General features: G+C 37.9%; 1 protein-coding gene across 1 annotated transcript in view; it reads left to right on the top strand.

The window, feature by feature from the left end:
• TSGA10 (testis specific 10) overlaps positions 1-22,986 on the top strand; it is a 104,759-nt gene that overhangs the window by 61,503 nt on the left and 20,270 nt on the right. The window contains exons 11-13 of the mRNA XM_066377596.1: positions 626-794; positions 3,789-3,899; positions 7,402-7,587. Of these exons, the coding sequence (XP_066233693.1) occupies positions 626-794; positions 3,789-3,899; positions 7,402-7,587 (466 nt within the window). The remainder of the gene's footprint in view (positions 1-625; positions 795-3,788; positions 3,900-7,401; positions 7,588-22,986) is intronic.

A 22,986-nucleotide genomic window follows, 5' to 3' on the forward strand; every position in this document is an offset into this window, starting at 1 on the left:
TGCCAGGTTTGGGGCTGGGGATGAATACTGGACATGTAGAAAGTATGAAAAGAGATGATTTTCCTCTGAATTAAAAAAGCCTTTGAGATCTTGTAGCTATGTCTCGAATGCAGTTAAATATAAGAGCCTGCAGGGTAAGGAAGAGGCCAAGACTGGAGGTAATGATTTCAGAGTCATCTGGATATAAGTGGGGTTGGGAGCCATGGATATGAATAGTATTTGTCTGAGGGAAGGCCTAGAGTTAGAATCAGGAGGCTCAGAGTTAAGCCCTCAGAACCATTAAGTTTTACAAGGGCAGTGGAAGAGGAACATGTAAGGGAGACTAAACCATGGCAGCTGGAGGTAGGATGAAAGCTTTCATATATTTGGGTATCAAAAGTTTTGAAATACTTAGCTTTCATTGACTATTATGTATATTTAGCTTCCTTTTTTTCCATAGGAAATGGTGGCAACACAAAGAACCTCCAAAGTACTATCTTTGCATTATTTATTCCTATAAATTTAAATATGTTTAATACTTCTTCAAATGTTTTCATGCTAACTGTCCATCTTCTGTCTTGTGAGAATTTGTTATTCTGTTTCAGTAAAATGTCTCTTCTTATGTACTATTTGATTTGTGGAATAGACAGTCTACTGAAGCACTAATTATGTGTGAACAAGACATTTCCAGAATGCGTAGGCAATTGGATGAAACAAATGATGAACTGGCTCAAATTGCCAGGGAAAGAGATATCTTGGCTCATGAGAATGACAATCTCCAAGAACAGTTTTCCAAAGCTAAACAAGAAAACCAGGTATATTTTTTCCTAGTGTCTATCTCTCCAATAAAATATGTATTTCTTCTGAGGCTCGGTTCTCCTTTGATTTTGTAGAAGAGCTCAGGCTTTGGAACCAGTTTTCACCTTTATCACACAATGTGCCATCTAATTTCTGTACGAAACTCTCAGACATAAAGTGTTAAATATTAAGGAAAAGAGGGAACCAGGGATATAGTAGATTTGTATTAAACCTTAGAAATACTCAACAAATGAAGATAAAATCCTTCAGAAACTTATAAGATGGTAGATTTATTTGATGCATGATTATTCTGGTTAAGTATAAGTATATGAACTATGCCACATTTTAGCATTATAATTCTACATACTTAGGAAATTTTTTTTATAATTACATCCTCTCTAGGCTAGTATACTTTAGCTTTACCTACAGTTCCATTCCAATGTTATTATCTATATTTTAGTTTGCTTATTAAAAGTTTCTATTTGGAAGGTGTCTTCCCCACTGAAGTCTTCAGTTCAAATGATCTTCCCTCTTTGCTATCACTCTCAATATGTTTAGTTTGCATCATAAAAGTCTTTATTTTTAACTGTTAAATATTTTAAATTTATATAAATAGATATAAAGATGCAACATTTTGTTACTTATAAAAAATTGCCCAAGGTGTTAAAATACTTTGTTCAAAAGTTAATGAGTAAGAAGATCCTGCAACAGAAAAGGGACAGTACATAAAAATGAAACAAATCTGAAAAAAACATGAATAATAATGTATCAATATTGGTTCATTAATTGTGATAAGTGTACCATACTAATGTAAGATGTTAATAAAAGAGGAAACTGAATATAGGGTATATAGGGACCCTCTGTACTATTTCCACAACTTTTATGTAAATAAAAAATTCTAAAATACAGTTTATTTTTAAAAAGTTAATGAATAGCAATAAAAACAAATGATGTGAATTTATAATTTTATGTACTTTATAGCCACAACAAATAGATTAAAGGTAAATATAACTTATATTTATAAGAAACTAGAGTAAAAAACTTTTTTTTACCACCCAGATAGCCATTGTTAACATTTTTTACTGATTTTCAATGTATTTTGAAAAAGTTTTATTCTTTTACATGACCTTTTTATGTAGTGGGACAAAACCACATACCCTTTTATATCATGGATTTCCTACATGAGAAGGCAGTAGAAGGCTCACATGAGTGTTTAAGGCTCACATGAGTTTGAATTCCCCTGCCTGACTGTGTGATAATATCACTTACTTTCTCTAAATCTCAGTTCATCCTCTGTAAAAATGGAGAGTGAACAAAAATATGACTAAAAAGCACTTATCACAGAGTCCAGCATAATCACTTGATAAATATTTTGAGGGCTTACTGTAAAATTACAAACACTTTCCTGCTTTGTTAAAATTTTATAATTCTTTTTTATAATCAGAAGAAAATTGGTTTTATAACAGTTTTCATGTGTTAAAGAGTAGTTTTTTCTTTGTTTGGATCTTAGACCCAAGGGTAGAAGATAGATCTTTCTGTGGACCACAGATTAAGAATTCATATCATAGAAGATTTGGAAAACAGAAACCTTAAAAATATTTCACCCTGAATATCACAGTTTTTAACAAATTTGGATAAGTTGTTTTTAGTGTTTTATCCTGATTTTTTTCACTAGCTATAGATGGATATTTTCCTCTTTTATTAAAAATTATTTCAGACATTTCTCATAGATGCATAATGTTCTATGTGGTTATACCATTATGTAGATGCTATTATTTATTATATCATTCATTTAATGTGAATAGCTATTGTTACTGTAACAAACAATGCCTTAATGAAATTTTTTTAAAAATTAATTTATTGATTGATTTTATAGAGAGAGAAAGAGAAAGAGAGAGAAACATTGATTTGTTTGTTGTTCCACCTATTTACCCTTTCATTGATTGATTCTTGTATGTGCCCTGATCTGAAATTGAAGCCACAATCTTGGTGTATTGGGATGATGCTCTTACCAACTGAGCTACATGGCCAGGGTTGAACATTTTTTTTCATTAAATGTTATTACATTTAATTTTTTAATTAGGGGGACGTTTTCAAATATAGTGAATACTTATGTATATATCTCCCATCTTCAACAAAAAGCAACATATTCGACTTTCTTGTTTTTATTAGTATTTTCTTTTTTCTTTTTTTTTTGTATTTTTCTGAAGTGAGAAGTGGGAAGGCAGAGAGACAGACGGCTGCATGGGCCTGACAGGGATCCACCCAGCATGCCCACCAGGGGGCAATGCTCTGTCCATCTGGGGCATTGCTCCGTTGCAACCCGAGCCATTCTAGTACCTGAGGTGGAGGCCAAGCAGCCGTCCTCAGTGCCCGGGGCCAACTTTGCTCCAATGGAGCCTTGGCTGTGGGAGAGGAAGAGAGAGAGAGAGAGAGAGAGAGAGAGAGAGAGAGAAAATAGAGGGGGAAGGGTGGAGAAGCAGATGGGCACTTCTCCTGTGTGCCCTGGCTGGGAATCGAACCCGGGACTTCCACATGCTGGGCTGACACTTTACCACTGAGCCAGCTGGCTAGGGTCTTATTAGTATTTTAAAATGTCTCTTGATACATTACCAGATAGTAGATCACAGATTTGCTTTTTTCAAATTTGCATTTACTCTGATGACACATGGAAATGCCCATTCCTTGCCATAACAGAATAGCTTTAAATCTTTGCTAATTTTATAGACAAAATAGTATTTCATTTTATTAATTAGCATTTCTTTGATTATAGTAAATTTTTAACTTTTTAAGTATTATCGACTTGTGCTTCCTTTTTGTGACATATCTGTTTGGGTTCTTTGCCCATTTACTGTTTGGACTTATATTTTCTTGCTATTTTTTATGAGCTTTTTATATTAGGTATATTAACTTTTCTTATAATAAATATTTTAAAATTTATTTATAGTGGTTTTGATGTAGAACAATTTTTAATTTTTTTGTAGTCAAAACTAGCTATCTTTTTTTTATAGGCACTGTCTAAACAATTAAATGATACTCATAATGAACTTAGTGATATAAAACAGAAGGTCCAAGATACTAATCTGGAGGTTAACAAGCTGAAGAACATATTAAAGACTGAAGTACGTATATACTTTCTTCCTCTTTGCTTGTGATACCTAAAAGTTTTCACTGAAGTTATTTATCTGTTAAACTACTGGCGAGAGCTGAATCAAGTCTTCCTTTAATGCATAACATATTATAGTGTTGGCAATGATGGGTCAACTATATACTTAGAACATCACCACTGTCCAGAAAGGTAACTCAGGAATATGCCTCTTTTAGTGCGCTACTCAGCCATTCTAGACGTGTAGGATCCTCCTAACTGGAGCCAGACTCAACTTGGGCTCATTCATATTCAAAAATGGTAGAGGTTTCAAATACAAGCCTTTGACTAGAGACACTCCATTTGATTGTGCAGCAGATCAGAATTGATCACTCCCATCTATTTCTTAGGATCAGAGGCAGATGGCTCTCCTCTGCACTTGTATTTAGTAACCGTTTGACCAGTGCATGAGTGGCATCTGACGATTCAAGTTAATTTGGATACATGTGTGGCAATTCTGGAATAAACAGAGAACTTGACAAAGAATGTTGGATATGTCCATTTAGTAAAATATCATCTAAAATAGTGTAGTTGGGTTGATTAAAAAGTATAGTTGTATTATATTAAGTGTAGTGCTACCTACATATCACTGAAACCATTAATAGCAGCCCCCAACCCCCAAAAAGCTCTTTTCCATATTTATTTAACATATTATTTAATATCAGTCCACAAACATATCTTGAGAATTTATTTACGGTGTTCATTAGACTGTTTAGGACATTGAGAGATGGAGATTATAGGACCCCTTCATTGCAATCCTTGCTTTCAGGCAGTAGGGCAGCTGGCTTATGTAGGAAAAACAGGTATTTTCCTACACTTTTTAATTTTAAGATGCCAGCAATGTAATATGAATGGACAGAAGCTCTGGAGTCACATAGGTCTGACTCCTCCCTGATGGCATGGACCTAGGTAAGCTACTCAATCTCTGTGAGTGTCAGTGCCCCCTCTGTAATTGGGAAGAACACCTAAGTAAGCTAGAATGAGCCATTTAAGTCTATTCTGGAATAGGGCAGAATATAAACAAGTGAATCTGGGCAACATTTAACATAGGAAAATTTCAATTATGTTTTCTTTTTCTCTCTAGCCTATCACATTATGTGAAATTTTTGCCATTATGGATTGTGGCTTTGAGGTTCTGGATTTGTGTTTTCAGACATCACACAACAAGATTCTCTTAGCTTTTAGCATCTTAGTATGAGTTCTTTCATGAGATTTCAGCACACAACATAGATGTATCTATCCAGGTACCCTTCCCTCAGAGAGAACAAACCACTGAGAGTCCAGTAAGAACTGTCAAGTGCTTCTTCACTCTCTCATTCAGCATGCAGTATGCTAGATGCAGAGGTGCCAGAGATAAAAAAGCAAAGGACATAGTGGCACCCAGGCAGTGGGGACAGTATAAGCAAAGGTGTTTGGGTGAAATAGTAGGTCTTGCAGCTAGATTGCAGTGTATAGGTGGGGAGAGTGGAGAGGTAAGAAGGACTTGTTTGAACACTATTTCCAGGAAGCTTTTATTACCAAATAAGAAGTTATTTGAGTAATTGCCTTCTAGAAAGATTATTCTGGGGATGTTGGGAAGAATAAATGAGAAGGGTAAAAAACTCAGAAGGATAAAGAGCAATTAGGAGAGGCTGTATCCATAATTCAGTCAAGAAGGGCAAAGGATTCCAACTGAGGCAGAGAGCTTTGTGATGGAGGAGTGGTGTAATGAACCAGAGGACCACCAGAGGGAGCTGTGGGCACAGAGGTGGGGCAGCACCAGGGAGATGTAAAGACATCTTTTGAAAGAGAGAACTAGAGAATACCAGAGAGCTGTTTCACTTTCTTTATGTTGCCTATGGGGCCTCACACTGCTCTGGCTGCTTTGGACATAAACAAAAAACAAACAAACAAACAAACAAAAAACAAAGAAGAAGAAGAAGAAAAAGAAACAGAAAGGTAAAATGTGGCTTCTTTGTTTCCACAAGGAAGGGGTACTAGATGGTTAGAGGGCAGGAGAGACATTTTATGACAATTCTTTTTCACCACTTAAACTTTGAACCTGTATTCCTAGTCACAAAACTAAATTTAATGTTAAAAAATGGTTCCTATCCTAGTCAGAAAACTAAATTTGATATAAAAGTGGTTCCTATCTTTGAGGAATCCAAGCTGTTATTGGGGAAACTACATCTAACCAAATTATATAACGCTGTAAGGCAATTTTAAGAGAATGACATAGACAGTAGTAAGTGTTATAGAAAGTTAGAGCATAAAGATTGATGTGGGTAAAATTTAGTTATGTATGTTGTATCACATACCTCCCAAGTATATATTTTGTACACAACTGTTATTTTTAGTGCAATAATGGAAACACACATCAAATCGCTACTGACATATTTGAAATATCTGAATCTTGAAAGCCAAAATAGTAGTTGGGCTTCTTAACGTGTTAACTCTGCAAAGATCTTTCACATTAGTCAAGCTACCATCAGGCCACAAGGTGGCGATATTAACTGAATTTCAATCAGACTCATGACTAATCACATTTGTGAGAATTTAAATCTGATTTGGAGGACTTGGAGGGTGAGTTGTTGTTTATTGCAATTTGGTCATTTTATTTAGTCAAATGTTTCTGATAGGGAAATTTACTGTTTATTGACAGGTTAGCTAGAAAGAGATCTAGTGCTTTTTAAATTAATTACTAAAATTATAAATTGTTTTTTTAGAATGAGTTGGCCAAACCATACTAGAAATAAGATCCTTCTTTAGTCAATCTGTCATTATAGAACTTTTGAGGTTTTAATATCATGCCTCTATAATATATGCCCAATATATACATGGATGCATATTTATGAATAGCATATTGGCATAGGTATGATATTTTACTTCTGAGCCATTTCAGGCAAGTTGTTAGAACAGTGAGCAAAAGTGGATCATAAAACAGTCCATGATGAAGAAAATGAAGGCTGGGGTTCTGAATGAAAAGCAGGAATCAGACAAGAAATGTGCCAAACCAAGAAAACGATCAGAAATTGATGTTTAAGATATGTGATCAGTCAGAACCTCTGTAGCCAGTACACTCAGAAAAGTGATCAGGATCAAGGGTAAGATACATACCAAAGGTCAGGCCAAGGCAGAAGCTCAGAAACCAGGCCAGCAGCTAGTCAGTAAGCAGTTATATGGGAACAGGGAGCAGTGAAGGATTGAACAAAAGCAACTATAAGAACATATTCATCCAGGTCCTGAAGATAAGAATAAGCAACTTCACTTTATTAGATGGGTGAGTGTGCATCAGGAGCTAGGGCGGATCCTGTTCCCACTCCTTTTTGTTAATTACAAGGTGACCAATTGTCTGAACTGAGAGTGTAGGTGGGATTCCTCAAGGTTATGTTACAAATTATCCTTGTGGCAAGTAGATTCCCAATGACCTGGCAAATAATGTTTAGTTATATGTTGAACATTTACATCTTTAACAGTAATACCTAAGATTTGCCTTTCAGGAATCTGAGAACCGGCAAATGATGGAACAACTCCGGAAAGCCAATGAAGATGCTGAAAACTGGGAAAATAAGGCCCGGCAAACAGAGGCAGATAACAATACTCTCAAATTAGAACTTATCACTGCTGAGGCAGAGAGTAACAGATTAAAAGAAAAGGTAGATGCCCTCACTAGAGAGGTCGAGCAGGTGAGTTTGGGAAAATGTGCTTGTAGCACATCCTGCATCATATTTAAGATGTTTGGCTTTTCATTAATTAAATATATAAACAAAGACTTAAATTACTTAAATATACTGTGACTTGTAGCCTGAGAGCTGTTCTGTTTGTACCCATCTGGTTCTCCTTTAATCTGTCACCTGCCCTACAACTAGAATAATTTTTAGCATTTTAAAAATCAGGAACTATATTTCAAACACAAGAAAAAAATGCAAAGAACAAGTAATATAAAAGACCTATGTATTCACCCTCCCAGATTTAAGGATATTAATATTTTTCCATATTTGCTTTAAATCTCTCTTTATTAAAAAAAACAAAACGATTACAAGATTCAACTCATCTTTTCCCCTTCTTCCTCCCCAATAGGTGGTGTGTATAATGTTCCTGTCAGTTGTATAACTCTCTTGTATATGTTTACACTTTTCTACATATCTGTCACCTACAGAATATGTATAAAGTTGTTCTGTGTGCTTTAAGTTTTTAAACATGATCATATTCTGTAGATACTCATTTGCATCTTGCATTTTTGCTCAATATTCTAATTTTGAAATTATTTATTTTGATACAGTGTACATCTAAACAGTTACATCTATATTCATTGTATAAATATTTGCTTTTTAAAATCCTTACATTGGAAAAAATTTAATTGTCTTTATTTGCTGCCACAAACATCCTTTCTCGTTCCTCCTTGGATATATATTTTTCTAGGTTTATGACTGAAAATGGAATAACTGGATTCAAAATATGTGCAACTTGAACTCTTCTCAGTATTGTCAGATTTCTCTCTCAAGTCTTACTCTTCCACCAGAAACCGTGGAGGCATTGTTTTCTCAACTACTACTCAATACTTGATATTATCAGACATTTAAATTTCTCCCATACTTATTGTTTCCTTGATTACAAATGAAATTGAGTATCTTTTCATGTTTCTTAGCCATTCAGGATTCGTCTTTTATGAATTTTCTCTTGATTTTCTGAAAAAAAAATTAATCTCTCTTATTTTTCTATTGAGTTGTTTATACTCCTCATACTGATTTAAAGGAATGATCTATGTATTCTTTTTTCCTTTTATAAATTGAATTTATAACTGAATTCAGACACTGATTACTAAAATTATATAGGTTTCAGGTGTACAATTCTATAATACCTCACCTGTACATTGTATGCTCACCACCCCAAAGATATTAACAGTTGTCTTCTCCTGACCCATGGCTTGTCTTTTCACTGAGCTTGCAAAAGAAAAGTTTTAAATTCTAGTGCTCTTGGAATTAGTCAACCTTTTACTATATGCTTTAATGTCTTCTTTAGGAAATCCTTTACTATCCCAAGACCTGAAAAATATTTTCTTATATTTTTATTTTAAAATTCTAAAAGTACATGGAATTTTGCTTTTCACATTTAGAGCCTTGGTTATTTGAGATTGATTTTGTATATATTTAAAATAGAGATGTAATTTTATATTTCTGTGGTTGGACCTCTGTCATCCTTTCTTTACTAAATTATGCCTACTTTGTCATAAAAATCAGTTCCTATTCATTCTGCTCCATTGGTCAATTTATCTATCTGCTTGCCAATAATACATACACTCTTGGAGTTTCTATAGTTTAAGTCTTGATATCTGGTAGGATTCATGTTCCCCCAAATTATTCTGACTATACTTTGCCCTTAATTAGATTCTGAAATAAATGATAGAATAAGTCGATTTCATTCCATGATTTAACATATTTCTTCTTTTATATGCATTTGAGACTGGAAATTTCTCTCTAAATACTTCTTTGGCTGTACCCCACAAGTATTGAGGTAATACTGTTGTTGCCATTCAGCTTTAAATATCACCTAATTCAATAATGATTTATTTTGATCCCTGAAGTTATTTTAAAAATTTCAAAGTACTGGGGGCTTGAGATTATTATTCTATTTTTTATTTTTAACTTTGTTGTATATTATGATTAGATAAAACAGTTTATGTGATATTAATTCTTTGGTATCTATGAAGATTTGTTTGGTGGCAGGCAGGGTACACATTTGATAATAGTCCAAATGAGCTTGTAAAGCATATATACTCACTTATTGTAGGGTATGTACATATACTATATATGGTATGGTTAAAAATGTGATTATGCTTGTTAATACAGTGTGTCCGTAAAGTCATGGTGCACTTTTGACTGGTCACAGGAAAGCAACAAAAGATGATAGAAATGTGAAATCTGCACCAAATAAAAGGAAAACCCTCCCAGTTTCTGTAGGATGATGTGGCAGCATGTGCGCATCGCAGATGATGATGTAACACCGTGTATACAGCAGAGCAGCCCACGGCCATGCCAGTCGAGATGTGGACGGTACAGAGGAAAGTTCAGTGTGTTCTGTGGCTCACTAAATTCGAATCCGTGACCAAAGTGCAACGTGAATATTGGCATGTTTATAACGAAGCGCCACCACATAGGAATAACATTACTCGGTGGGATAAGCAGTTGAAGGAAATCGGCAGTTTGGTGGAGAAACCCCGTTCTGGTAGGCCGTCAGTCAGTGACAAGTCTGTAGAGGCTATACGTGATAGCTACCTAAGGAGCCTTAAAAAATCTGTGCGTGAGCCCACATCGAACTGCACTGAATAGGTATGAAACTGGGAGAGTTTTCCTTTTATTTGGTGCAGATTTCACATTTCTGTCGTCTTTTGTTGCTTTCCTATGACCGGTCAAAAGTGCACCATGACTTCACAGAGACACTGAAGTGTCATTCAATTCTTATAAATTCTTCTTAAGTTTGTATTTTCCATCTTTCAATTACTAAAAGTAATGTGTTAAGGTCCTCCTTTATAATTATGGATACATGTTTTTCTCTGAATAATTTTCTCAGTTTTTGCTTTATCTTTAAGACTATCATTTCAGTATGTTATATATCTCTAATGAAAATGTTCTAGCCCTGGCAGGATAGCTCTGTTGGTTAGAGCATCATTCCACAGCACAGAAGTTGCCAGTTCGATCCCCAGTCAGGGTACATACAGAAACAGATTGATGTTCCTGTCTCTCTCCTGCTCTCTCACTTCCTCTTTCTAAAATCAATACAATGAACATTAAAAAAAGGAAAATGTTTTATCTTTGTATAATGATTCACTTGAATCACTAACACTTTTTACTTAGAAGTATGTTTTACATATTAATATAGCTATATAGTTTATTGTTTGCAAACTACTGGTATATCCATTTTGTTGTGTGTGTGTGTGATAGAGAGAGAGAGAGGGACAGATAGGGACAGATGGACAGGAAGGGAGAGAGATGAGAAGCATCAGTTCTTCGTTGTGGCACCTTAGTTGCTCATTGTCTGCTTTCTCATATGTGCTCTGGCAGGGGAGGTGGGGCTATGGCAGAGTGAGTGACCCCTTGCTCAAGCCAGTGACCTTGAGCTTCAAGCCAGCGACCTTTGGTGTCAAGCCAGTGACCTTTTGGCTCATGCCAGCGACCATGGAGTCATGTCTATGATCCTACATTCAAGCCAGCAACTCCGTGCTCAAGCTGGTGAGCACGCGCTCAAGCTGGATGAACCTGCGCTCAAACCAGCGACCTCAAAATTTAAAACCTGGGTCCTCCTCGTCCCAGTCTTACACTCTATCCACTGCACCGCCGCCTGGTCAGACAAGCACTAATTTTTAATCAATTATATTGAAGTATAACTTGTATGAAATAAAAGTACTCATTTTAAGAACGTGATTTCATGTTTTGACTAATGAACACACTTGCACAATCATAATATAATCAAGTTATAGGACATTCTGTTACCTCTCTAATTCCAAGCCCTTTTTCAATCAATCAATCCCAACCCCTAAACAACTACTGATTTGCTTTCTGTCACTATGGATTAGATTTGATTTCCCTAGTATTTTATATAAATAGAATCACAGTAGGTACTCATTATGTCTTGGCTGCTTTTACTCAGCAGAATGATTTTGAAGTTCATTCATTAGTTCATATTGTCATATTCCATTATCTAGCTATGCCACAATTTGCTTATTCACCTGTTGATGGACAGTTAGTTTGTATAGAGCTGACATAACAAAATACCACAGCTTGGGTGGTTTAAACAATGGAGAATTATTTTCTCACAGTTCTGGATACTGGAAGTCCAAGAGCAAGGTGCCACAGGTTTGATTTCTTCTGAGACTCCTCAACTGGTTCACAGATGGATGCCTTACTATTGTGTCCTCACACATTCCTCTGTGCATATGCATCCTCCCTGTCTCTCTTTTCTTTTCTTTTTTAAAATGTTTATTTATTTATTTATTTTTTCTGAAGTGAGAAGAGGGGAGACAGAGAGACAGACTCTTGCATGTGCCCGACTAAGATCCACCCAGCATGCCCACCAAGGAGCGATGCTCTTCCCATGTGGGGTGTTGCTCTATTGCAACTGGAGCCATTCTAGTGCCTGAGGCAGAGGTCATGGAGCCATCCTCAGTGCCTGACCCAACTTTGCTCCAATGGAGCCTTGGCTGTGGGAGAGGAAGAGAGAGACAGAGAGAAAGGAGAGAAAGGAGAGAGGGTAGAAAAGCAGATGGGCGCTTCTCCTATATGCCCTGGCCCGGAATCAAATCCGGGACTTTCACATGCCGGGCCAATGTTCTACTACTGAGCCAATCAGCCAGGGCCTGTCTCTCTTTTCTTATAAGGACACCAGTCATCTTGGATTAGGGCCCCTCCTTATGACCTCATTTAACCCTGGTTACCTCTTTTAGGGTCCCTATCTCAAAATACAGTCACATTTGGGATAGGCTTCAACATATGAATTTTGAGGGGACACAATTCAGTTTATAACAGGTTCTTTTCTTTTTTTTTTTTAATTTTTCTGAAGCTGGAAATGGGGAGAGACAGTCAGACAGACTCCCGCATGTGCCCGACCGGGATCCATCCGGCACGCCCACCAGGGGCAACGCTCTGCCCATCAGGGGGCAATGCTCTGCCGCTCCGGGGGGTCGCTCTGCCGCGACCAGAGCCACTCTAGTGCCTGGGGCAGAGGCCAAGGAGCCATCCCCAGCGCCCGGGCCATCTTTGCTCCAATGGAGCCTTGGCTGCGGGAGGGGAAGAGAGAGACAGAAAGGAAGGAGGGGGGAGGGGTGGAGAAGCAAATGGGCGCTTCTCCTATGTGCCCTGGCCGGGAATCGAACCCAGGTCCCCCGCACGCCAGGCCGACGCTCTACCGCTGAGCCAACCGGCCAGGGCGGTTCTTTTTTTTTGGATAAATAACTAAGAGTGGAATTGCTGGACATATGTTAATTGATCTCAACTTTATAAGAAACTGACAAATTGTTTTCCAAACTGGTTGTACCACTTTGACTCCCAGTTTCATTGAATGAGAATTCCAGTTGCTCTACATCTTTCCCAAGACTTGGTATTATTAATAGAGGTGTACGGTTATCACGTTGTACATTTAGCTTGCATTTCCATCGTAACTAATGATATTGAGTAGCTTTCCACATCCTGTGATCATATACATGCTCACTAATGTATCTTCTTTTGTGAAGTACCCAAATCTGCTGCCCATATCTTTATTAGTGTTCTTCTTATTAAGTTCTAAGGATTTTATTGATCACTTTAAATGTTCCTTTATCAGATAAGTATATTTTTGAATATTTTCTTCCAGTCATTGGCTTGCCTTTTTATTTTCTTAATGAAGTTTTTTTCTTTTATACTTTGCACTTCTTTGTTCTATCTAACAAATCTTTTTATACACCAAGGTGTATGGACTTTCTTTTGTTTCTTCTAGAAATATTATATTTTTAATATTTAAGTCTATGATACATTTTGAAATAATATTTGTGCATGATGTAAGATGCTCAAGGTTCATTTTTTAAAATTTATTTTTCACTTACACTTAACACAATATTATATTAGTTTGAAGTGTATAACACAGTGATTAGACACATATAACTTACGAGGTGAACACAAGTCTGTACCCATTTGACATTATACATAGTTATTACAATATTATTGACTATATTTCCTATGCTGTATTTTACATCCCTGTGACTATTTTTATAACTGGAAATTTCTGCTTAATTATCTCACCTTTTCCACCCATCTCCCCAGTGCTTCTCCCATCTGGCAACCATCAATTTGTTCTCTGTATTTGAGTTTGTTTCTGTTTTATTTATTTTTTTAGATTTCACATATAAGTAAAATCATATGGTTTTGTCTTTCTCTGACTTACTTATTTCATTTAGCATAATACCTTCTAGGTCTATCCATGTTGTCACAAATAACAAGACTTTATTATTTTTTATGGCTGAATAATATTTCATTGTATTGTATATATGTACCACATCTTCTTTATCCATTCATCTACTGATGCACATTTAGGATTCTTCCATAACTTGGCTATTGTGAATAATGCTACAGTGAGCTTAGGGTCACATATCTTTTAAAATTAATGTTTTGGATTTCTTCAGATAGATACTCAGGAGTGGGTTTGCTGGGTCATATGGTAGTTCTGTTTTTTAATTTTTGAGGTACCTCTACACTGTTTTCTATAGTGGCTGCACCAAATTACAATCCCACCAGTAATGCACTGGGGTTCTCTTTTCTTTACATCCTTGCCATCACTTGTTGTTTGCTGGTTTATTGATGATAGCCATTCAGACAGGTGTGAAGTGATATCTCATTGTGATTTTAATTTGCATTTCCCTGATGATTAGTGCTATTGAGCTTCTTTTCATATATCTATTGACCACCTGTATGTCCTTTCAGAGAAATGCCTGTTTGGACCCTCTGCCCATTTAAAAAATCAGATTGTTTGGTTTTTAGTGTTAAGTTACATGAGTTTCTTATACATTTTGAATATTAATCCTTTAGCCAATGTATCATTAACAAATATCTTCTCCCATTCAGTATGTTATCTTTTCCTTTTTTTTTTTATGGTTTCCTTAGGTATGTTCACAGTTATCCTGGAATGATAGGGCCTTTTGACTCTTTCTGACCAGACTCAGCTGTTAAGCTCCACTAATTTCTGGTGGTTTGCTTTGTTTCAACAACAATGCTCTCCAGTATGAATTGTTTTACTGACTCAATTAAATTTGGGTTTCTTTATAGGGATAGTTTAGAGGTCAACATTTGAGTGTTTTTTAAGCTGAGAACGTTTTTCTTAACAGTCTCTTTTTCTGCTGTTCTTTGGTAAACTAGCTGACTAATAATTTAGCTATATCTCTAAAGAGTTTATTATTTTCTTAAATTTTTTTTCTTTACCATAACCTGAAAGTCTTTTCACATATACTTTATTGTTATTGAGAAACTCTTAAGCTTGAACTTTCCCACAGTCTGTTGCAAATGTTTCTCTAGAAGAACTTAGGAGTTTCCTGCTGTATGGCCTTCCTCTTCCCGTGGGCAAGCTCTCTGAGCCAGGCCTCTCTAGCCAATGTGGGTACAGTGCTGATGCACTTCTCTTTGAGTGGTATGCCTATTTTAGGATCTAGGCACTTGGTAGGGATGGTGAAGTATGGTTATAGCCTCTGGTTTTCTCTAAATGCCTCTGCTTATGTGAGACCTCTTCTTTATGAACAACTTGTGTCAAGGAGAGTCAGGGCCACCGGATTCTCAGTGTACCACAAATAAGATACAGCATCTATCCCACGTGTAGAGTCTGAGCAGAAGAAAGAAACCCCCATATTCCAGTTATACTTGCCTCTGATACAGGTAGCATGGGGTAGAATGAGAAATACTGATATTCTGCCACTTGTGAGAAGATGCTGTAGTTTTTGACTGGGAACTCAGGGGAGAGAGAGTACTGTTCTTGAGTGGAGTGGAGTTTTCATCGTACTGAGCTGGGAGTGGGGAGAGAGGGAAAAGGTCACACTTCAGATGCTATAGACTTTAACTGTTCCTACCTAGTTTTAGTTGGTTTTATAGAAATGATTTTTCATTAACTATATGTCTGTAGGATCATTTCCAGAGACTATTTAAAGACCATTTAAGGTTGCTGTTTTATAATTTTCACCAGCTTTACTAGGGAGTGGCTTTGTGGAGCTGCTTTCATTGCCATGCCAGAAATGGAAAGGAAACTTTGTCCTACACAGTTATGTTACCGATATCTTCATTTAATTTATTTCAAAGTAATTTTCAAATTAGCCTTATGCTATTTTATAGTATGGTTTATTTTTGATATTTGGAAATTTAAAAACTATCTTTCTAGTTATTGATTTTTTTAGTCTTTTACATTTGAGACTGTGTTATGACCCCCATAAGATCATATTGCTGGGTTTTTCATATATACTTAAAAAGAATGTGCATTCATTCATTTGTTGTTGGGTGAAATGTTCTATAAAAGTCTATGGGGTCAAGTTGGTCCACAGTGTTTTTCAGTTCTTATTTCTAATGAATTTCCATTTAGTTGTTCTCTTAGTCATTGATAAAAAAGTGTTAAAATTTCTATGTATATTTGTGCATTTATATATTTTTTCTTTTATTTATGTTATGTTGCTTTATGTGTTTGAAGCTGTGTTTTAGACACATAGGTGTTCATTACTTCTTGATGAATTCATCTCTTTATCCATAGTAATGTTTCTTATCCTGTAGCATACTTTGTGAGATATTAATATAACCACTTGTGATTATGTGTATGGAATATCTTTTTCTAGGCTTTTGATTTTCTTAACAGGTGATTGTCTTGTTTGCTGATCTCAGCAGGGGGCTTATTTGAAACTGTATCCAGGAATGCGGTGGGCGTGACCTGAGGCTCTGAAGTCCTCTTCTGCCAGTTAATCTCTCTGGGGGCGGGTTGCTTTCTCAGCTTCAGTAGGGGGAGGTGTATCTCAGATTTCCAAGGAGACCTGAGTTACTGCCCCTCCTCCCCACTTCTTGTTTTCAGCTGTGTCTTGTTGCACTGATTGGAGCTGGAGAGATGTCTGTATCTCTGGAAGTACTTTTGTATTTTGCTTTGTGGAAGGATCAGCCCCTCCCCCAGTTATGGCCGCCTCCAGCCCTGAATGAGTCAGCCTTTTATGTCATCACCTATATTCCTCTCCCCCTCACCATCCATCTCTCTCTTTCTCCTTTCTTTTTGGAAGACAAGCGGGCCCTTTCAACACACCTCGTTCCCTGGTCGCCAGGCAAGTGTCTGTGAGCAGTATTTATTGCTCTTTTCCTTGGAATAGAGAGCCCAGCCCCCCCCCCTTCCTGTAAGCAGGGAGATTCAGGTGCTCCCTACCAGGTTTGTTGTGGCTTCTTCTTTGCTCCTTGATTTTTGAAAGCTGTTCTTGTAGCCCAGATTTGGTTTTTCACGCTGATTGTTCATAAATTAGTTTATAATTCAGTTCAGTGGTGTGAGCTGGGAGTCTGTGCGTCTGCCTACTCTGCTGCCATCTTCTCTAGGCTTTTGATATTAATCTCTACATTTTTATATTTAAAATGGTATTCTTTTAGACAGTATATGGTTGGAATCCAATCTTATAAGGATTTCAAGATGGCTGCAGAGTAGGTGAATGTTTCATCACCTGCTCCTGGCCCCAAACAGGATTTATAGCTAAACCATAATGCAGCCAATCTGAATAACCAATTCAAGGATAGCAGAACTGAGATATAAAAAAGGATTTGCATGCCCAGGTGAGGTGGGTGTGGCAGCAGGACTCCCTCCATGGAAGAGCAGTGGCTCTCCACCCCAAGCAGGGATTCCGGGCCCAGAGCAGCAGAGGCAGGAAGAGAGGCTCGCAAAGAAGTTGGTGAAAACAGAGGAAACTGAGTTGGCCTGGATTACTCAGATGTTACCTACACAGGGGTGAGCCCTTTCATTGATACAATTAGTAGTATAGGGAGTGCAACTCCCACCCCCACCCCCACAAACCCCCGCTGCTGGCTGGCCACTCTGCCATGCTTGGTCCTGCAGAGGGGTCTGCAGGCTGCAACTAGCAGTGACTTTGGGCACGCTTTCTCTGGGGGCGGGGAGGCTTGTGGTGGAGATTCATATGGACAGATGTGGTGACTGGGTTAGAAGGCTCTGGAGAAAGGTCTCCCTTACCTTGAGCACACAGCCTGTGCACCCCCCCCCCCCACACACACCTTCCACCTCGATTTGCCACATGCATGGAGACAGGAAAAAGGCACATAGCTGGGACTTTCTGTGGTTTTGGAAGGAGAGCTGATCTCCACCATCTCAAGTGCACCATGGGTGCCCTCCCACATCCAGAACTGTTGGGATGCTGTGTCCACCAGTGTATCTAGATTAACCTTGAATAAGGAAACAGGAGAAAGGCACAGAGTCAGGAGTTTCTGTTGTTTCGGGAAAAGGCACATGGGGAGACTCTGGGGTTTGCAGTTCTGAGGGAAAGACAGGGGTGGGAGCAGCCACTAGGAGTCCTGTGCTGAGTTATTCTCCAGTGCCTCACTTGCCATCTTTCTTGGGTGGAGCTCTCTCCTCAGAACAGCATCAGCCTGAAAGAAACCAGTGTTCCCACCCTCTAGATTCCCTCTTGCCCCACCCTGTGGAAATTAGGCCTTGATAAGGAGTCAGCAGCCTGGGCCTGAGAGTAGAGGTCTGGACAGACTCAGGGGTTGACAGTTACTCAGTTATCAGGCAATAAGGCAGGGTGATATTCCCCCCCCACTTTTCCATGAATCTGACTGGCATTACTCCCTCAGAGGAGAGTCAATAGAACCAACCTCATGGTTGCAAAGGGTCAGACTCAGGAGTGGAGACCACAACTACTACCTTCCCTAAAGTCTGACAGGCACCTCCCCCTCAGGGGAAAGCCACTAACCCTATCCTCCTGACTCCACCAGAGGCTCTTTTGGTGACAAAGTCTAACAAGTAACCAGCAGGTGGAGGCAGCAGGAAGCAAATCTCTGACCCAGCACTGGCAAAAGCTGACCTCAGTGTGCAGCTGATCTTTCTGCATGCACCTAGACCCAGCAGAGGCAGCCACAAACTGTGGATCTCATGTAGCTCAGAATAGGTTGCGGAAGGCCAGTCACAGGCAGCGTCTTACATTGACCTGCATCAGCCTCTTTCCCAAGAGGCCTAGAACCATCACACCCAGAGGATAGCTTCAGACAACATCAGAGCAGGATTCAATTAGCTTCACAAGCAGCATATCCAAAGGGAGAGCTTGTCAGGCATGAAACACAGCTGAGGTGAATTCTACTTCCTGTGGTCAGTACATGTTATAGCAACTCTCATGCTTTAGTTGGGGTAGAGCCTCTCAGTCAGCCATCCTGAGGGTCAATTCCATGCAAAACAGGCCAGTAGCAATCAAGACTAACTACAACAGGAGGGCCCACATAACCCACACAAGGGGCATTCCTGAAACACCCAGCTCAGATTATCAAGGAGATTGCACAACTAGATCCAACAGAACACCTACTATATAAGGTCATCTCCCAAAGACTGGAAATCATAGCAGATCAATCTAATACATAGAAACAAACACAAAGAGACAGCCAATGTGGGGGAAAAAATAGACAGGCCCCAACTGACAGAACAGGAGAAATTTCCAGAAAAAGAGCTAAATGAAATGGAGATAAGCAATTTATCAGAGATAGAGTTTAAAGTAATGTTTATATGGATGTTCAAGAAACTAAGTGAAAATTTCAACAGAGATAGCAAGCATGAAAAAAAGACATAGAAAACATAAATGAAGAATTCAATATCTGATATCAAGAATATACTAGAATGAATAAATAGTAGGTTGGAGGAAGCAGTGGATTGAACCTGGGATTTGGAAGACAAGGTAGAAAAAAAAAACCCCAAGGATGACGATAGTTTAAGAGACCTTTGGGATAACATGAGATGTAACAACAGCTGTATCATAAGGGTACCAGAAGGAAAAGAGAGAGAACCTACTTGAAGAAATAATGACTGAAGTTTTCCATAACCAGATGAAGGAAAAAGACACAAAGTCTATGAAACACAGAGAATCCAAACAAGATAGAACCAAAGAGGCCCACACCAAGACACATCATAATTAATATGGCAAAGATTAAAGGCAAAGAGACAGTCTTAAAAGCAGCAGGAGAAAAGAAGTTAATTACTTACAAGGGAGCTCCCCTAAGACTGTCAGCTGATTTCTCAACAGAAACATTTCAGGCCAGAAGGAATTGGCATGAAAAACTCCAAGTGATGAAAAACAAGAACCTATAACCCAGACTACTTTACCCAGGAAGGTTATCATTTAAAATTGAAGGGTAAAGGAAGAGCTTTCCAGATATGAAAAAGCTAACAGAGTTTGTTACCACCAAACCACTAATATAAGAAATGTTAAAAGGCCTGCAAGAAGAAGAAGAAAAAAGAAAAAAGAAAGAAAGAAGGAAGAAGAAGAAGCCCTGACCAGATAGCTCGGTTGGTTAGAGCATCATCCTGATATGCAAAGGTTGCTGGTTCAATTCCCGGTCAGGGGATACACAGAAACAGATAGATGTTTCTGTCTCTTTTTCCCTTCTTCTCTCTAAAAATCAATAAAATAATAATTAAAAAATAAGGAGGAGGAGAAAAAGAGACAGAGGAACACAGTTGAAAGAATAAAATGGCAATAAATACATACTTAATAATCACTTGAAATGTGTATGGCTTAAATGCTCTAATCAAAAGACATAAGGTTGGCCCTTGCTAGTTGGCTCAGTGGTAGCGTGTCAGCCTGACATGTAGATATCCTGGGTTCAATTCCCGGTCAGGGCACACAGGAAAAGCAACCATCTGCTTTTCCACCCCTCCCCCCTTTTCTCTCGTGCTCGCTCTCTCTCTTCCCCTCCCACAGCCATGGCTTGATTGGTTCAAATGAGTTGACCTCCGGTGCTGAGGATGGCTCCATGGCCTCTGCCTCAGGCACTAAAAAAGGCTCAGTTGCTGAGCAATAGAGCAGCAGCCCCAGATGGGCAGAACATTGCCCCCTAGTTGTCTTGCTGGGTGGATCCCATTTGGGGTGTATGTGAGAGTCTGTCTCTCTGCCTCCCCTCCTCTCACTAAAAAAAAAAAAAAAAAAAAAAAAAGATGTAAGGTTACTGAGTGAATAAGAAAGTAAGACCTAGAAATGGAAATTTAAAAAAAGCTGTGGTAGCAATATTTATATCTGAGTTAGTAGGGGACTGTAACATCCCATTGACATCGATGGATAATCATCTAGACAGAAAATCAACAAGAAAATTGAAGAAGATATAAACAAGTGGTCTTAAATGACACATTAGATCAGCTGGATTTGATTGATATATTCAGAGCATTTCATCTCAAAGCAGCAGAATATACATTCTTTTCAAGTGCACATGGAATATTTTCTAGAATAGACCACATGTTAGAACACAAAACAAGTCTCAATAAATTTGAGAAGATTGAAATCATATCAAGCATCTTCTCTGACCATAACAGTATAAAACTAGAAGTCAATTATAAGAAAAAGAACTCCCAACAACAACAGTAAAGTCCTGGACTGATGGCTTCACTGGTGAATTTGACCAAACATTCAAAGAAGAATTAACATCTATCCTCAAAAATATAATACATATTTCTGGCCAAAAGACTATCTTTGACCAAAAAAGTCAAGAGGAGGGAAGACTCCCAAGCTCATTTTACGAAGCTAGCATTATCCTAATTATAAAACCAGACAAAGACACTACAAAGGAGTAATACTGTTGGCCAATATCCCTGATGAATATAGATGCAAAAATCCTCAACAATATATTAGCAAACCGGATTCAGTAATATGTTTTAAAAAATTATACACCATGATCAAGTGGGATTTATTCCAGGAATGCAAGTTTGGTTCAATATTCACAAATCAGTAAATGTGATATATCACATAAACAAAATGGAAGATAAAAATCACATGATCATATCAACAGATGTAGAAAAAGCATTTGATAAAATCCAGCACATATTTATGTTAAAAACTCTCAGCAGAGTGGAAATAAAGGTAAGTATCTCAGTGTAATAAAGGTCATATGTGACAAACACATAGCCAGCACATACTCAATGGGCAAAAACTACAAGCATTTTCCTTAAGGTCAGGAGCAAGGCAGGGATGTCTGCTATCACCACTCTTATTCAATATAGTTCTGGAAGTCCTAGCCACAGTGATCAAACAGGAAGAAATAAAAGGCACCCAAATTGGAAAGGAAGAAGTAAAACTGTCATTATTAGCAAATGACATGATACTGTATATATTATGATGGAACTCTAGAAATTCCACCAAAAAACTGCTAGAACTGATAAGTGAATTCAATAAAATAGCAGGATAAAAAATAAATATCTAGAAATCAGTTGCGTATTTATACACCAATAATGAACTATCAGAAAGGGAAACCGAGGAAACAACACCATTCACAGTTGCTTCAAAATGAGTAAAATACCTATGAATAAATTTAACCAAGAATATAAAAGACCTGTACTCATAAAATTATGAGACACTGAAGAAAGAAATTGAAGAAGATATAAACAAGTGGAAGCATATACCATGTTCATGAATTGGAAGAATGAACATCATTAAAATGGCCAAATTATCTAAAGCGGGGTCTCCAAACTACAGCCTGCGGGCTGCATGTGGCCCCCTGAGGCCATTTATCCGGCCCCCGCCGCACTTCTGGAAGGGGCACCTCTTTCATTGGTGTTCAGTGAGAGGAGCACTGTATGTGGTGGTTCCGCAAAGTGCAGCGTCGCTCACAAACAGTACTACTTCCGGTGATGCGGGATGCACGCGTCACGGCTCCAGAAGCGTGTGATATCACTTGTTATGGCTAGCAGTGACAAATATGGAACCGGACATTGACCATCTCATTAGCCAAAAGCAGGCCCATAGTTCCCATTGAAATACTGGTCAGTTTGTTGATTTAAATTTACTTGTTCTTTATTTTAAATATTGTATTTGTTCCTATTTTGTTTTTTTACTTTAAAATAAGATATGTGCAGTGTGCATAGAGATTTGCTCATAGTTTTTTTTTTTTATAGTCCGGCCCTCCAACGATCTGAGGGACAGTGAACTGGCCCCCTGTGTAAAAAGTTTGGGGACCCCTGATCTAAAGCAATCTATATATTCAACACAATTCCTTTCAAGATATCAGTGGCATATTTCACAGAACTAGAACAAATGTTCCAAAAGTTTATATGGACCCATAAAAGACCTCAAATAGCCACAACAATGTTGAAAAAAAAAAAAAAAGGAACAGAGTTGGAGGAATCACGCTTACCTGATATCAAATTATACTATAAGGTCTTAGTAACCAAAATCTCACAGTAATGGCATAAAAACAGACATAAAGGTCAATGGAACAGACTAGAGATCCCAGAAATCATCCCATGCCTGTATGGTTTATTGATTTTTCATAAAGGAGGCAAGAGTGTACAATGGGGTAAAGATGGTCTACTCAATAAATAGTGCTGGGAAAATTGGACAGATACATGCAAAAATTAAACTA

Source organism: Saccopteryx leptura, chromosome 3 (genome assembly GCF_036850995.1).
Source record: "Saccopteryx leptura isolate mSacLep1 chromosome 3, mSacLep1_pri_phased_curated, whole genome shotgun sequence".
In the NCBI taxonomy this organism is placed as follows: Eukaryota; Metazoa; Chordata; class Mammalia; order Chiroptera; family Emballonuridae; genus Saccopteryx; species Saccopteryx leptura.